This window comes from Athene noctua, chromosome Z (genome assembly GCF_965140245.1).
Source record: "Athene noctua chromosome Z, bAthNoc1.hap1.1, whole genome shotgun sequence".
NCBI classification, from domain to species: domain Eukaryota; kingdom Metazoa; phylum Chordata; class Aves; order Strigiformes; family Strigidae; genus Athene; species Athene noctua.
Window position 1 is genome coordinate 69,309,730 of NC_134077.1, and position 16,086 is coordinate 69,325,815.

General features: G+C 41.7%; 1 protein-coding gene across 1 annotated transcript in view; it reads left to right on the forward strand.

Annotated features, from left to right (window-relative positions):
- Positions 1 to 8,777: 8,777 nt before the first annotated feature.
- GLDC (glycine decarboxylase) overlaps positions 8,778 to 16,086 on the forward strand; it is a 50,794-nt gene continuing 43,485 nt past the window's right edge. The window contains exons 1-2 of the mRNA XM_074931658.1: positions 8,778 to 9,008; positions 9,122 to 9,200. Of these exons, the coding sequence (XP_074787759.1) occupies positions 8,778 to 9,008; positions 9,122 to 9,200 (310 nt within the window). The remainder of the gene's footprint in view (positions 9,009 to 9,121; positions 9,201 to 16,086) is intronic.

A 16,086-nucleotide genomic window follows, 5' to 3' on the forward strand; every position in this document is an offset into this window, starting at 1 on the left:
GCTTGATATATTACGTAAGCATCTGTATTGTTCTTTATGTAATGACAGCCATAGTGCTTTTCAAGTCTTATTTTAAGCTAAGAATCATGTTACAGATCAAACATTTCTTGAAAAGATAAAACAGTGATAAAGATGTCTCAAATTAAAAGGTAACAATGTCACAGTACAACCCCAAAAGCAGGAACTGCACATTTTACCTTTTGTTTTCTAAGGACTAAAATATTTTATTTGATAACAAGCCTATGTATAAATTATGCATAGAAATATTTTTGCAATCTGGTTTCATTTACATATTTAAGAATCGGTGGTGGTAAATCATATACACACTAAAACCCCCTCCAAACCATTACTGATAGAAATTCTGATGATCTTCAGTATTGAGTTAGATACAGTTAAACTGAAAAAGAATCTCTGCACCTCTTGTGCCCCTGTATTTTAAGATTATTTCATGATAAGAAAGGTAAAGTGTTAATAAGGGTGTCTTCTATCTGGATTGACACTTAAAATGAGCCTGACCATTCAGAGACTATTTGGTAGGCATTCCTCACCTGATCTATCAAAGACTTCTGAAAATACTGATGATGTCTAGTAATTTTCATAGAAAAGGTAAAGGAGGTAGTAATTCAAACTGCTAAAACCTTTATTTCTGTTGAGGACCTTCTACAGAAAAAAAATCTTGCATCAGGTCAGAAGTCAGCATATGTTGGAGTTACTCTGTACTGATACCCACATAATTTGGTTTGTTTTACTTGTTACAATGGCCTTAACATTGAGTGCTTTTCATGACTTTAAGGAATAGTATATAGAGAAAGAAAGGATTATAAAGTGACTGCTCTTGAGTAGTAAGCTGTTATATTTATTCCACTAACAGTTTATATGGGTACAGTTGGCAGCTGAACAAATTTGGAGAAAAGTCACATTGAGAACTCCTAAATGCAGAAATCCCAGAATGCAGACTGTTGAAATACTGCAGAGTGGTGTCAGTACATCTTTTTGTCCTAGTCATGTATTTCTCCTTAGGCAGTTGTAATTGGCCAGTGTCAGAAATGGGCTGTTGTTATAGATAACACTGTAGTCTGATCCAGTCTTTTATGTTCTGTGATACAGTGATGCAGAAGCATATCATCTGGACTAGACTTTCAGCTTTGGGTGACAGAGAAAACTGAAGTTAATCTTAAAGAAATACAATACAGTTTTCTTAATGTGAGTTTGTGACTGAGAAGAGGCAAAGAATGGTAGTTCCAAAACCACCCATAAGCCACAATACAGATCATATTAGAGCTGCAATAGTTTTTAACTAAATCACTGTTACAACCAGGACTGAGAGCCCAGGGAGTCACAAAGGTTTCTTGATCCCTTTGGGTCAAATTAAGGTGAAATGACACCAAAAAAATGGTTAAAATGTTTTACTGGTGGTAGAAAGAACTTAAACTTGTAAAAGGACAGTAAACAGTGTGGCCTCTTATTGATAATCTATAAGAAAGAAAAGAAAGGAAGTACAAGGAACGGAAGGGAGAGGAAGAGATTCAAAGAATCTGGATTGCCACCCCAGGTTTCAGCATTGCTTCAGGTCAGGTAACTCTGGATGGTGGGTGCACACCCAGCAGCGTTTTCTGTCCCTTTTAAGTTTGTCTTATTGGCTGAGTTGTATACTAGATAAGGAGAGTCAGGTTTTCCATGAACTCATTAGCATGAGAGATGAGGAAAGACGAAACATGGGTCCTGCACATGCAGTGGGTGGGGATGGGATGCACAAACTGTTTTGTCCATTTGAATCAGTGGTCACAAACTCCCTCTACCACTTTTGCCTTTACCCCAGTTACTGCTGGTTTTCACTGACTTCATTCTTCTTGGGCAGCCATCCAGCCTTTGGTCCTTCTGGGGCAGATGCTCCCCTCTCACCACTCCTCTATCTCTTCTTCAAGTGTACAGTCACCATCAAGGTCTGCATCATTTGTACAAAGTATCAGCCTTACACAATAGAGTCAATGTTTAGCCAGACTCCTTAGATGATCAGTGCAGCAAACAGTTTGATGAATGTTTGAGGAATTAACTCCTTCATTCAGTTCCTCACACCACCCCGTGACTCAAACATTTGGTGAAACTTCAAGGTAGTCATTGTCAGGGGTGGCAGTCTGGATATATTGAACAGAGGGAGAAAGAGAGGAAACAATACAGATCATACATTTCACTATAGCAATCCCTATCATTACTGCAAAAAATATTGACAAAATCATAAATTCAGTGTTTATAAGACACCTTCCCCACTGTCCTCAACACATTTCTTTACACATTCTTTTCAAATTTCACAGCTTTTACAACTGCTCTTTTAATTTGCCTTCCACCAATACTTTCTCCTAATACATACATTCAATTTCATGAGCAACTTGCATTTCTTTCTAGTACCATAATCATTCCTTAAAGTCATAAAAGCATCCACATAGGGTACTTCATCCCATTTTCCTTCATGTTTACGAAACAACATTAATTGTAATATAGTGTATATAGATCCATTTTCAGACCATTTTTCCCCATCATCCAAAAAAAAATTGTGCATCTTTTTATCTTTTCTTCAGAAAGTCAGAGGATCTCCTCCAAACTTCTTCCACTTTTTGAAAATACACGCCAGCGGGGTGCAAAGTGAAGTCATGGTAGAGAATGCCACACCCATCTTTGTTTACCAAATTATATTTTCCTTACCCTTATTGGTTGTTTGATAACAGGATGTGTCTTTATTTAGGCATCCAAAATTAGGATAACCCCAACAGTGCACGTATCTGAAAAAAAGTTCTTAATGATTTACAACTGATTATCCTCACAAGGTAGAGGATTTATTTGTCATGCATTGATTACAAAAAAGGTTTAAGGGACCAAGCACATTCATAGTGGGAACAGTCATGGTGAACATAGTCACCCCATTTATCCAGAATTTGAGTACACCTGTGATTTAACATTTTTAGTTTCAAATGAAAAATTTATGCAAATTTGAAACCTGCTGACGTGGACATAGGAAGATCCACACAAAGACCTTGGCCTGTTGAATTCCTGATTTGGATAAAACCAGTGATCAATTCCCATGTCATGTTGGGTTGGTTATTCAAATTTCCATTTGACTGAGACAAGGTTATACATCCATAAAGTAAGAATATAATCTTCTCGCACCATCTTTCCCCAGTGAAGAACAAAAAGAGGTCTAATAAGATCAGACAAACAATGCAAACAATGACCCACTCAGTAACTGAAAACATTAGTCCCACAGTGGGCTTCTGATCCACCTGCAAACTGCAATGATCACAGGAGTGGTATTGGAGGGAATGTCAGGCAGCGCTGCCTGTGGCTGGGATTGGAAGTGTCCATCTGAGAGGCTTGAGACCCCACCTTCAAGCTGCTCATGCAGATGAAACTTCAAACTCTCTTGACTGGAACAGCTCTGCCTGCAATACACTGAAGCATCAACAAATTTGTAGAATGTGCTCATTGTGTGTGAAAATGCTAAGTTTCAGTTGGACCAGCCAGAGGAACATTGCCTGAACTTCATGGTGAAAGAACCACATCTTAAACAGGTAACAATGATGAAGGAGCTTGAGTATTTTTCTCCATCCCCCATAGTGGAGACTGCACAGATTAAATAGTGACATTGTGCTCCTGTGTGGCATCCCTCCCTTGTCCTGCCTGCAATGTTATCCACTAGCCAAGGGTTACCCCAAGTGCAAACTGGCCTGGGTGCTGCTGCAAGAACTCCAACACTGTTTGTTGACAACCTTCCAGTGTCCCCCCTAGAAACGCTGAGAAGTCAACACAGCATCACTAGTCAGAAATACAAAACCAACAAAGATTATTTCAGCACATATACACAAAAAAACAAGCAGCTATGGTCTTGGCACTATAGTAGAGGATTAAGGCTATATTTTGCATCCTAACTGATATGCTTGCTAGAATCCTGGTAGTGGGTTACAGAATAAAAGAAAATGAGATACAGTACACTGTGTGAACACATCAGAATGTCTTTAATTTAGGACATGAAGGCCCACCTAGAAGGAACAATTTTTTACCTTTTTTTTTCTTATTCTGAAAAGTGGCACCTTGACCCAAAATCCCAAGCTCTTCCCATTTTTCCCCAGAAATACCTCTGTTAGATGTTACACCTTCAAGTCGCTGGTTGTCCCGGTGCTGCAGAAAGCAGTCAGGAGATCCCCAACCAAGCAGGTCAGTGAACACTGGAGTCCAGACCACCAACCCTAGCACTGGGACTGATCAGGCGATCTGGGCAAGGCATTATGGACATCCCACCTCGGTTGCCAAAATGTTATCCCAAAAGGAAGGTTCTTTCACATGGTATGCAAGCCAATACACACAGGGTAAAGGTATTTCTTTTACTCTATGTCTGCACAGAGATGGGTGCTAGGTGGTAATTCCACAAAGCTAGCACATCATACAAAGGAACTACAGCACATTTAGCTTGTTATGTGATTAGTAACCAAATATTCTGTAAATGGTGGCACTTTCACAACTATATCTATCTAAGCTATGCAGCTTTATGGGAAATCAAGGTCAGCCTTGCATTACTTAGCTTAAAGGTTATTTAGAAGAGAATAGAGAGAGGAGAGGTCACCAGTCCTGGATCTAGCACTGGACCTGCCAACAGGGCTGTTCAGTGTGGAGAGTCCCCAGAAAGAGAGTATAAACAGGGATTTATAGCCCCAGATCCTGAACTTCTGGAACCTTCTCTTGCCACATTCTCGGGAGTGGTTGAGACACAGGTCAGTCAAGAGAAATGATACCAGGGTCACTCCCCAAGACTTCCATTTTGTGTCTCTGCACAGGGTGGGGAGGGGGCTCACAGTACAGTGACTTCAGTCACTTGGGGCTCATCCCTTACACCACCCCAGCAGTAAAGTGGCTGCCATTGTCTGATTGAAATGATTGAGGCTTTGATAAGTGAACTCAAATGTGTTTATCCAGTATCTACTAAAAATATAACTGGGTTTTTAAAAAGGCCCAAGGGAAACGTGGTCAACAAGTCTCCTTTAGTATTTTCTGTGAGCCATCTCAAGCAAATGCACTGGATGTTCCACAGCTCACTGTGAACAGTGAGGAGGGTTTCTAAACTCAGGAAATTTCAGGTCAATTAAACCAGTTTCCAGAGGACCAGATGGGGTAACTCTTCCAACCTCTTTAGGTGGGGAAGCATTTTATTTTGAGGCTTAGTAGGAACACACAAAGATGATAAACACAATCATACAGATACTACAAATTATTATCAAGGGTATTAATATATTTATCTAAGGAATCAAAGAAGTTTCTGCAAAAGTGCAAAGTGGATCTGCAAAACACATGAAATCACAGAACATGTTAAAAGGATGGAACAATCCATCTGGTGTTGATTCTGTGTTCTTTCCTGGGGGCATCGGTCGTTCTCCACACTAGAATGAACTTTTCTAAGGCCATAGCAGGCATACCATTCATTAAAACTTGGTGAATCCCCTGCTTGATTTCTTCAGCCCACAATAGGTTTCTCTTTGACCCTAAGACTCATGGGGAGGGGGATTGATTTTCCTGCTGTTTCACTCTATGGATGAGGGCTTAGGTTTACCCGTTTCCCCAGTAAGGCCCATTCTCCAGCCATAATTTATTAATTCTTGAGCTACCTCTCCCCAAGTCTCCCCCCCCCGCCCTATGCAGTACAACTACAAACGATCTTGTACTTGTACTGCATATAGTTTAAAAGAGTCAGACAGGCCCCAGAATCAGGGGAGTTGTCTGTCAGGGTTAGCAATTAATAGCATCAAGGAAGGCTGCTGTGGTATTAAACACCTGTCATGCATTAATTGGAGACAAGCAGCCTTCTGAACAATTTCAGTCAAATGATTTATGGGTGGGGTCTTGATAACTGGATCTCCCCTTTCCAAGGGGTCCAGACTCCCTGCCCAATAGGCAGCTCATGGAGTTAATGACCACAGCTCTCTCCGGTCATCAGTAATTAAGAAAAACCCTGGCCCCCAGTACCCCTGGGCCTCATTTTCTGATAACAAGATTTGATCATCACCAGTTAAGGATACCCTCACCCTCCATACATATTCATTCTCAGTTTCCTGAGCTTGTCTGGTATATTTCTCCTGAATTTTTGCAAGCTCAGTCACTGGATAAGGTATTGTTTGAGTGGTGACCTGTGGAACTCCTTCACTCTGATCATCAGTGGTCTCTGTTTTAATTAATGGTCCCAAGTTTGCCCTCTCAGTTCGGGGTAAAAATTTTCTCAGCTCATTTGTAACTCCTTTGCCAGATGTAAGGATCTATTGGCCAGTTTTGCCAGACTCCTTAGAAGACCAGTGCAGCAAACAGTGCAATGAATATTCGAAGTACTAACTCCTTCAGCTCTTCAGTCACAACTAGAAGCAAGGCTGACTGTAGAAGTTTTGTTCTTCTTATTGTGGCATTCAAATAAAGCTAAACAATATCAGTGTCAAGAAGAGTACGTATATTGTGTCACTTTAAAATATATAGGGTATTCCTCTTAAGAGTTTTGTATTTTATCTAACAAAACTAACATCCCTAGCAGCTACATAGCAAATCACATGATGTCAGTTCACTAGGCCGAGATGTATGCATCTCTGAGCTTTGTGCAAATTGCTTTAATAGCAAGTCACTGGCTTGCATCCTGTTCTCTTCTTCAGGAAACCTCCTAACTTCTACTGATGCACATGCAGAAAAAATATGGGTCTTTTTGGCTATGTATTTTGAAGTGATAGATTTATTTGAAGCTGCAAGATTAGCTAGGCTTTTTTGTTTTGACATCAAAACTTTATTCATATTTGACATCAAATCTTCATTTTCTATTACATCCCTTGTTCAAGTTTCCTATTTTGTTTGTTAAGGCCACAATACTGTTTTCAGGAGGCAGCTAGAGAGCTGGCTAACTGATCAAGCACATAAGCCAGTCTTGTATGCCTGCCACAGTGATCGCACATAGGCCATGCTAAGACAAAGTCTGTGCTGAGGTTCTGAAGGAGGAAGTTTTAGCCATAGAATGGCTTAACAAACCATCCCAGGTGTGGTGCTTTCCAGATGAAATGGGCCAGCCTTGACACTATGTCTTGTTCACTGGCACATCTCTCCGGTCTTCCTCCTCTCAAGCACAGTTTTCAAACTGAACTAAAACTGGGTTTAGTTCTGCAGGAGCCAGAAATGCGGATAGAAAATACATGGTTTGGGATGTTTGGGATGCTTCTGTCTTCCCTCCAGACCTCACTTCTTATAGTACTACAGGCAATAATAAAACTCTGGCCCCACGTTCAAGAAACAATTCTATCAAAGTTACCATTTCAGGTGAGCTGACTGTAATGGCTTATTTTTTGTGAAATATCATATCAGCATTACCTGCCAGTGAAAAGGGATAAACTTGTAACAAACACTTATTATTTGGACAATTCAGCAAGAATATTTGGTCAAAATCTGAAAACCATTTTCAAAAGCTTTGGAAGTGCTTTAAAAATAAATTGGTTTAGGTATAAAATCATAACAGGAATTAATTTGTTATTATCATGGGTTTAATGTATTTTTCTAATATCTCTATGCACTTGTTACAATATCTCAAGTTAAAAGTCATAGGAAAGTTTTAATTTCCTTCATGTTATAATCATATTTATAAAGAAGCTAATTATAGAGGAGAAAAGTAAAATATAATTATCTTTGAATAGCAATCTGTTAAAGCCAGTATTGAATTTATATTACAAACCCTTGTGACACATACCTTTGCTGTTTGAAGTGAGCTTCATCTCAGTTTAGTGTGTAATTGGGGCTCTCTTGTCCTGAATCCAGGGACTTAAGTTACTCACCCCAAATAGAGACTGGTATAAATTGTGGAACACTCTTCCACTAAAACAGAGTAGTTTAGATAACTCAGGTTATGTCAGAGGAGTAATTCCATGTTTACTACAGAAATAGAGAGCTCACAGGAGTCAGTGATCTTTGGTGCAAAGTAAACTTATTTTTAGGTTCAGAAGTAGCGATTAGTTAGCTCATTAAATTCAGAAGACAGACAGTAAGTCTGTGATATAACTGAGATTAAATCAGTGTATGTCTTGGGGATATATTTTTATCTTTCATTGTTACTCTATTTAAATGTTGATGCAAATACATGTCCTCAATGTTGCTCCACTTTGTTCTGTTAACGTAAATAAAGATACAACTTTGTAACTATACTGATACTATCCTCAGAGATGCAGAACTGAAACAGAGGAAAAAGTAGGTCCCGGTTAACCTCTCCACTCCCCAAGACCAACATCACCAGATGTTAAGGCAGTAAAAGCTGACACACAACTCGCGTCCCGTGTCCCCCCGCCCGCCCCCGGTAAGAGCTACAGAAAGTGGCCTGTATTGCTCCTCCAAAAGCGAGTAACCTGAAAGCAAGTCCGCGCCCTGCTGCGGAAACACAGAACCCAGTCTTCCACCCGAGCAAGGCTTTCGTGGGGGAAACTCTGATCTCTCCAGGAAAATGACGGCCAGGGTCTGCCCAGGCGCGCTGGGGGCAGCGCCGCGCCCCGGCCTGCCCGCCGCAGGGAGGGATGCTCGGGGGCCGGCCCGGCAGAGCGGGGTCAGGGCCGAGCGCGGCGGCCGGGGGGGCGGCCGGGGGGGCGGGCAGGTGGCGGCGAGGCGGGGCGAGCGCGGCGCCGCCCCCGGGCCCCATTGGCGCCGGCGGTGGGGGGGCCGCGCCGCGCCGCCCCCCCGCGCACAAAGTGTGGCTGCCCGGCGGCGGCGGCGGCAGCAGCAGCGGGGCCATGCAGAGCTGCGGGCGCTGGTGGGGGCGGCTGGCGGCCCGCGGGGCGCCCCGACACCTGCGGCCGGCTGTGGCGGCGGGGGGCGCTCAGCGGCGCTGGGGCGGCGGCGGCGGCGAGGCGGCGGCGCGGTGCATCGAGCAGCTGCTGCCGCGGCACGATGACTTCTGCCGGCGGCACATCGGGCCGCGGGAGCGGGAGAAGCGGGAGATGCTGCGAGCCGTCGGGGTGCAGGTGGGTGCCCGCGCCGGGCGGGGCGGGGGGGGGGCGCCGCGGCCGGTGCCCTCCCGGGGCGGGCTGTGCCGGCGGCGGGGAGCTAACCGCGGTGTGCCGTCGCCTCTGTGCAGAGCGTCGAGGAGCTGATCGATAAAACCATCCCGGCCAGCATCCGTCTCCGGAGGCCGCTGAGGATGGATGACCACGTCTGTAAGTGACCGCAGGGCCCGGGGTAATCCCGGGCCTCCGCCGTCCCCGTCCCCCTCGTCCCCCTCCCTCCGCCCTCCCCGGCGCAGCCCCGCCTGCCCTTCCCGCGACTCCTTCCCGGCGCTAGCGCCCACGGGGGCGGGGGGGGGTACTTGAGCAGCCCCCCCTCCCCTCCGAGTGTCCTCGCTGAATCCTGTAACGAGCGGATCTGCCCGCTGAAGTGCAGGGTAAGACTTAAATAATCACAGCAGTACCATCACCGACACTTTAATCTTCACAAACTAACTCGGTTCGGCTGCTGCATTTCTTGCTCTCCTGTTGGAAATCGGTAGGAAAACGTCTGTGGCTGACCCGGGATTGCCCGAAGAGCCTTTTTTGAGCTCAAGTGCTTCAGTGCCTTCATTCTGTCCTAGGAGCCTAATAGGGAGGGGAAAATGTGGCTAAAAGTCATCCCCTTAGTGTGAACTGTAGCTTGAAATGGGCCGCTGTCTTTTGTTGGCTTTTATGCTGCTGCAGGACTTGTTGTTCGTCTTCCCCCCCGTAATAATCTGCATATTCGAATAAAACACAAATCCCGTGTCTGCTATAATGACTATACAGTAGACTTAATGGCTTGCGTTTTGAATCAGTTTGAGCAAGTCAGGTAAACTGCTGGAATACAAAACATCTGAGCCAGCAAGTGTGACGCTACAATAATTCAATAAATTGCTGTAGAAAACTTCATGGGATTTAATTAATTTTTAGTAATTAACGTTTTTTAAAATTAGCAACCACAAAATTTCTATCAGTGTAATGGCGATCTTGATAGATGCCTGTAAATGTCATGCTGGAGATCCCGTGATCAAAAGAAACACTTAAAAAATCACCTAGCTAAACAATTCCACTGAAACTAGCAAAGCTCAATCACCATTCAGATAGTGGAGTCAATTACATCAGTATTAACTTCATATTTGTGTCAACATCCCTTGTCTGATTTGTAGAAAATTTGATTCTTCTCACTGGCTTTCTTCATTGCTCATCCATGCGCTGTAATTTGAGTGTAAACTTCAGCCCTGCAGCTCCAGTGAGGTTCCCGGCCAGTTCAATCTGGTTACTCCGAGATGACATCACACAGGAGAGGCAGTGCCACAATGAACAGTCAGGAAAAGTACAGCCTGAAAAGATTCTAGCCAGGAGGGATACAGTTTCGAATGAAAGTTTCTGCTTCCAAAATGTTTTATTAGTACAGTGGTATTGTAATTTTTGATAACTTCCCATCCTATTAAAATGAAGAGAGGGGAGTAGGGAAGTGGAATTTAATCACCTTCTTCTGTCTGTATAACTGCTGAAAATATTGCTTGGCTTATTTTTCTATGATGAATGTATTTTAATCAAGGTTCTCCTCCTTGACTATGAGTGACTTTCACTTACCCTCAGAGAAATTAAATTTTTAGATTATTTCGGGGTCTGTAAAGGGGGTTAAGTGTAGATTGTCACTAATAACTTCTCAAAACCTTTCTTCCTTGTTTTGTTTTTATTCTTTTTTATTTGTTTATACTAGTATACGATACTCTTAGGAAGTTGTACATTACTAAAACACACATAAAAGTGATATAGTACAATTGGGCATTAAAAGAATTGTACATTATTGAAAACTAAACCAGTAATGTCAGCTTAAATCAAAATCTTGATGCAGTTTTATATGTTCTCATGCTGATTTGCATAGCAGTTTTGAAGTGGATGTCTTCTATAGTGCTGTGCATTAGTTGATGTTCCGTTGTATGCAAGTTCTGATCACTGTGCAACAGGAGCTCATTAGCTAACAGTGTATTTAGTTCACTGGCATTTTGTTCCACTTACTATGCTGTTCTTGTTCCCTTAAACTTCGAAAGAATGTGACTGTGATGCAGTCTCACATTGCACGGCATGCAACAGTGAGTTTTCAAAGGAGGTGCTTGCATGAAGTACAGAAAACTTTTCTGGGCACTGCTGCTTCTGCTTCTTCAGCCAGTGTATTGAGCTGTTTTTTGTAATGTAATGTGTAGGGTTTTGACACTAGTTTTGCACAGCATTGGTAGCAGAAAACTTGTAAAATAATAGTTAGAAGGCTCAGCTTAAAGTTGTGCAACTTCACATTGAACACCTTACACCTAGGACACTGTAGTCTTGAGTAAAACTGCCTGCCTGCCTTGTTAATGTACGGTTGGAGAGAACACTGTATTTCCGATCACCAGTGTCAGATTTCTTATGTGAGTATGGTATATTCTTTCTCTCTTGTATCTCTTGTATTAAAGGGAAACAGCAAAATGGGGGAAGTGTAATGAGAAACTTATTCTGTTTTAAACAACATCTTTTTATTTGTACAAAGACAATTTTACTCCCACCATCCCCAACCTCATACATGCAATGAGAGAACAGGTCAAGGCAATTCAAAATGTGTTGTTCAGCTTTAGCATTTATAAAACTTCTGTGGTGGTTTAAATATACACTTCCACTTTTCTATATGACTTCGATTAAAAAACATAGTGACTCCACAGGTTAGAGTGCAGCTGAACAAATGAGCTGTGCTCGAGCTAATCCTTTGTGTTAGAAAATGCAGTTGAGCTTTGTATGGAAGTCTCCTTGAAGTCAACACTTACAACTAGAATTAGATATGCAATACAATAAAACCATGCACACACCATAAATAGTACATCTGGTTGAGTATTGTAGGTTTCTGCAATTTTATTTGTGCGATTTTTTTAAACTTTTATAGTTTTAGGCCTCATTTCAGTTGTATATATTTGATGTATATGCATGTCTTCAAGTTTTGATTAGGTGTGGCTTTTGCATTACAGATCTTTCCTTGGTAATATAACAAGTTGTCTGCAAGGCAAAAAATCAGTTGTCTATGTGTATGCGGTAGCAATAAAAAAAAAGAAAAATCCTCCTGTGGATGCAGCTTATACTAGAGAGCTGTTTTAAATGGTACCACATTTTATTAAATTGTTATTAAATGGTTTCACTGCTCATAAATAAAAATGCTGCTTACAGTAGAAGTGCAATCTTTTTGTATGTGTTGTCTTTCCTAGACATTTCAGCACAGCCTTACTCTTCAGTGGAAGAAGCAAGCTTCATCAGTTCCCTGAAGGACGTAATATATTAAGAGAGGAAGCCTCTAGCCTTAACTGCTTAACTGGACATTTGTTTCACTTATTTCTGAATGAAAGAGCCCTTCTGGTAGATGCTGAGCTTTGCTGGTACAAATGCATCTACGCTAGAAATGCTTTTTCAGTGGTAGTGTTCATGTGTTGGTAGATTTCTTCCTATATAGACATGGTCAGTGATGGAGAGGAAGAGTGTAGCTTGTGCTAAGACGTTTATGAAATGAGTTGCTTCCTTTGGTATATAATATGACAGAAGTATCTGTGTCCCTTTTCTGACCAAAAAAAACCCACTTTAAAAGTGCCTGCTGCTATCAGCCCTCTGACAGTGCTGTAAAACCACCTGAATATGCCACTGAAAGCCAGTAGGGGTGAAACAGCAAAATGTCTGATTTTCTGTAACAGTTAATTGCAGTCCTACACCTCAAACTGATTCTGGAAGGAGGACTCTTTTTACAGTCAGCTTTTTCTGCAGATAAGTTAACTGAAAAAGTTATTTTGGCGTGTAACTTCTTTTCAGTCAGTATTTACAACAAGGCTACATGTCTGTTTGATACTTAATTTGATCAGGTTGTATTACAGAGCTTTCTTCCTGCTGTCACAGTCAGTAAACTTTAGCAGTCAGCTTTTCTTTAGGTATTGACAGTGCTTTAGCACATATGTAGTGATTAACCCATTTGAAATAACAGATCATCTTACCTAAGAGTAATACTCTTTCTTTTATCCCTGCAAACCTACTGTCTGTATCAGTCCTTATCCTTGCAATGCTGCTATTGTATGCCCATCTTTATTTAATGGGTAGGTTTTGCACACATTATGTGTTTCTGGTTTTTTGTTCAGCATTTGAATTTAAAAAATGAGTCTACAAATTCTGCCATTATTATTTTTCAAAAATATTCCCAGTTACATTCTCAAATATTAGAATTTATAAACATTAGTTTATAAAATCTGTTTAAAGAAAATAATTGGTTCTCCAGTCTAAACATTTTTAGAAGTGGTATTGCTCAGAAGCAGTTGTATTATAAGAAAGACTGTATCTTCAAATTTAACTGGTATTCATGCAGTTAAACCTACTTTAACTACATTTTAAAAATGCTACTTAAGAAATAACTCTGTTTAGCTCCTAATGTCAGTCAGATTTTTAGAGCTGATTTAGTCATTTCAGATTCCCTGCTGCTGCAGTCCACACTGTATTCTTTCGATGCCTGTAGCAGGGATGTCATCCTCCAGAGTGCTGCCACAAGCAGTGCAGGAATCTGCATTGCCAACAGCGGCACTTTGCTCCTCACACTTTGCTCCTCATGGCATTTTTGGGCTGCTGCTCATCTTTCTGAAGGTAGTAGGCCTTGGGGGTATGATGGAAAAAGGCAGGCATGTTGCTGGCTCTCAGCCCAAACATGCTTTCTGTGCCTTGCAGCATCCTCGGGTTGCCTCTGCTGCCCAGGCAGTCTGGGTGCGTGCGGGTGGCCTGAGTGAAACGAGGAGGAGGAGGCAGGGCAACAGATGGCGGTGGCTTTCAGCTCATCTCTTGGGAAGCTGCCGGTCGGACTCAGCACCTGAAACAGGCACTTTTCGTGCGCTGTCCTGCAGCATTACTATGTCTGACAGTGCTTTGGAACTGTTTTGCTTCAATATGATCTGATTTTTTTTTGAGAGAGAGAGAATTAATTGCTAAAGCAAGATAAATAAATTAATCCCCTTTTTCTTGTATCAGCTGTTCTGACGATCTTGCTTTTGTAATCTCAGATTTAAGACCTGGCATGATGTGAACAAAATTATATCAGACAATTACTGTATTCCCTTTTGTGTTGAAAGTTTTTAGTTACATAAACTGCTCCTTCTGTTTTGATTTACCTCTCTCCCTCTGTCTTTTCTGGGTACCACATTATTTTGGCGGTATCTCACAAGTTCAAGGCAAATCTACTGTGTTAGCCACAAAAACACTAGCAGAGATAACAGTTTCATAATTTTATAATCTGTTAATTCTCTCCCTCTTACTATTTTTGTTAAATGTTTTGTCTTTTCTACGTGTGGGTGTAGCAGTCATGAAGTGTCCTCACTCAGAGCCTCAGTGAATTTTCTCCACAGTTCTAAGATAACAGTATTGCAGAATCAATGAACTTTATTCTGGATACTGTCTTTGATCATATTATCTAATGAGTTAATGAGGGAATAAAGATCAACTGCAGTGACTTAGCTGGCAATTTTATTTTTTGCTGAACAAGCTTCTTAAAGAATTTATAGTGTACACCCAATAAAATGAATTCATGATAAAGGCATTTCAGTCATGTTGTCTTAGAAAACTAGAAACAAGCTGAGTGTGATGGCCAGTTTCCAACCATTTCTGAACTGTAGTCTTTTTTTTTTTATTATTACTATGTTTCACTTACCCCTTTTGAGCATTGCTTCTTTATTTCACCCATTGCTGTGGAGAATTAAAAAAAATATCAGTAACTCAACACATCTTGCAAGCTGTGTTTTTTCAACCATATGCATTGAAATTTGCCAAAATCCTTGTCTGCATATGCTTTAACTTCAAATGAATAAATAAATACTTAGAATATACTGTTTCCACTCCATATACTCCCAGGTGTATACTTTATACAGTAGAAAAAGTCTGTGTACTTTTCTGGGTTTGGTGACACTCTTGTTGAACAAACTGAAAACTTAACAATTTCATGTTGAATTTAAAAATTAATTTTTAAGCATACATGATATCACTCTCGTGGTCAGCGTTTTTCTGCCTTTATATACGCATTAGGTATTTACAGAGTGACCGATAAAGTGTTAGACTCTTTTCACAGATAATATTATGGGAATACACTTACAAGTTAGGCTTAGTGGAGTGGAAATAGAGCCACTGATGGAGACACAGGATCCTGATCAGGCTGGTGGAGGCCTGGGGAGGTCCCAAGCCCCAGCGCAAAGCAGGCTCAGCCATGGGCTCAGACCAGGCTGCTCAGGGCTTCTCACAGTCAGAACATGAAACCTCTAAGGATGGAGACCCAGCCCCATCATTGGCCTGTCCTCATAGGAAAGAGGCTTCCCCTTACCTCCAGCCTTGTGCTGCTGCCTCTTGCCCTCCGGCCACACACGCCTGTGAAGAGCCTGGCTGCATATCCTCCGTCCCCTCCTGTTGGTGCCAGGGATGCTGTTAACAATGGTTTTATTCCCTCGCTCTTTGGTTTTTGAACCCCAACAAATGTGTTAATTTCCCTTAACCTTGTCTATGTCAGTTTTGCTTGAATTCAGAACCGTGTTAGTGTAAAGCAGACACTGAATTAATGAAAAATCATCATAAATCTAATGGACTTATATTTGGTCTTAGGTAAGACAGGCTGTACAGACAAATCAGGGGGTATTGACTTCTGTAACAGGAGTAACTGTCTTCCTAAAGACATGCTCTGAGGAACTACTTCAAGGCAATGTAAGGCGTAGGGGAAGGAGTGTTCATCCCATGACTCTTAAGGCATGCCAAATATGGGAGATGTATATTTGAGCTGTGTTGTTGCTGTTGCCCTCCTAATGACTAAAGGAATAGGGTAAATGAGGTTGAAGCAGGAGTGAAGAGACTGTGCCCTCCAGCATTTCACCACCCTGATTACAACTGTTCACAGCTTATAGAAACATAATAATTAAAAATATGTTTGTGTTTGGGTCTATCAGCACAGCTCTTCTAGGTGGGATGCACCCTTAAGCTTAGTTGCTACCTAGCTTCTTACTAGTAATAGCTGCTAAGTCTGACTAGACTTTTTGCTCTGTGCTTG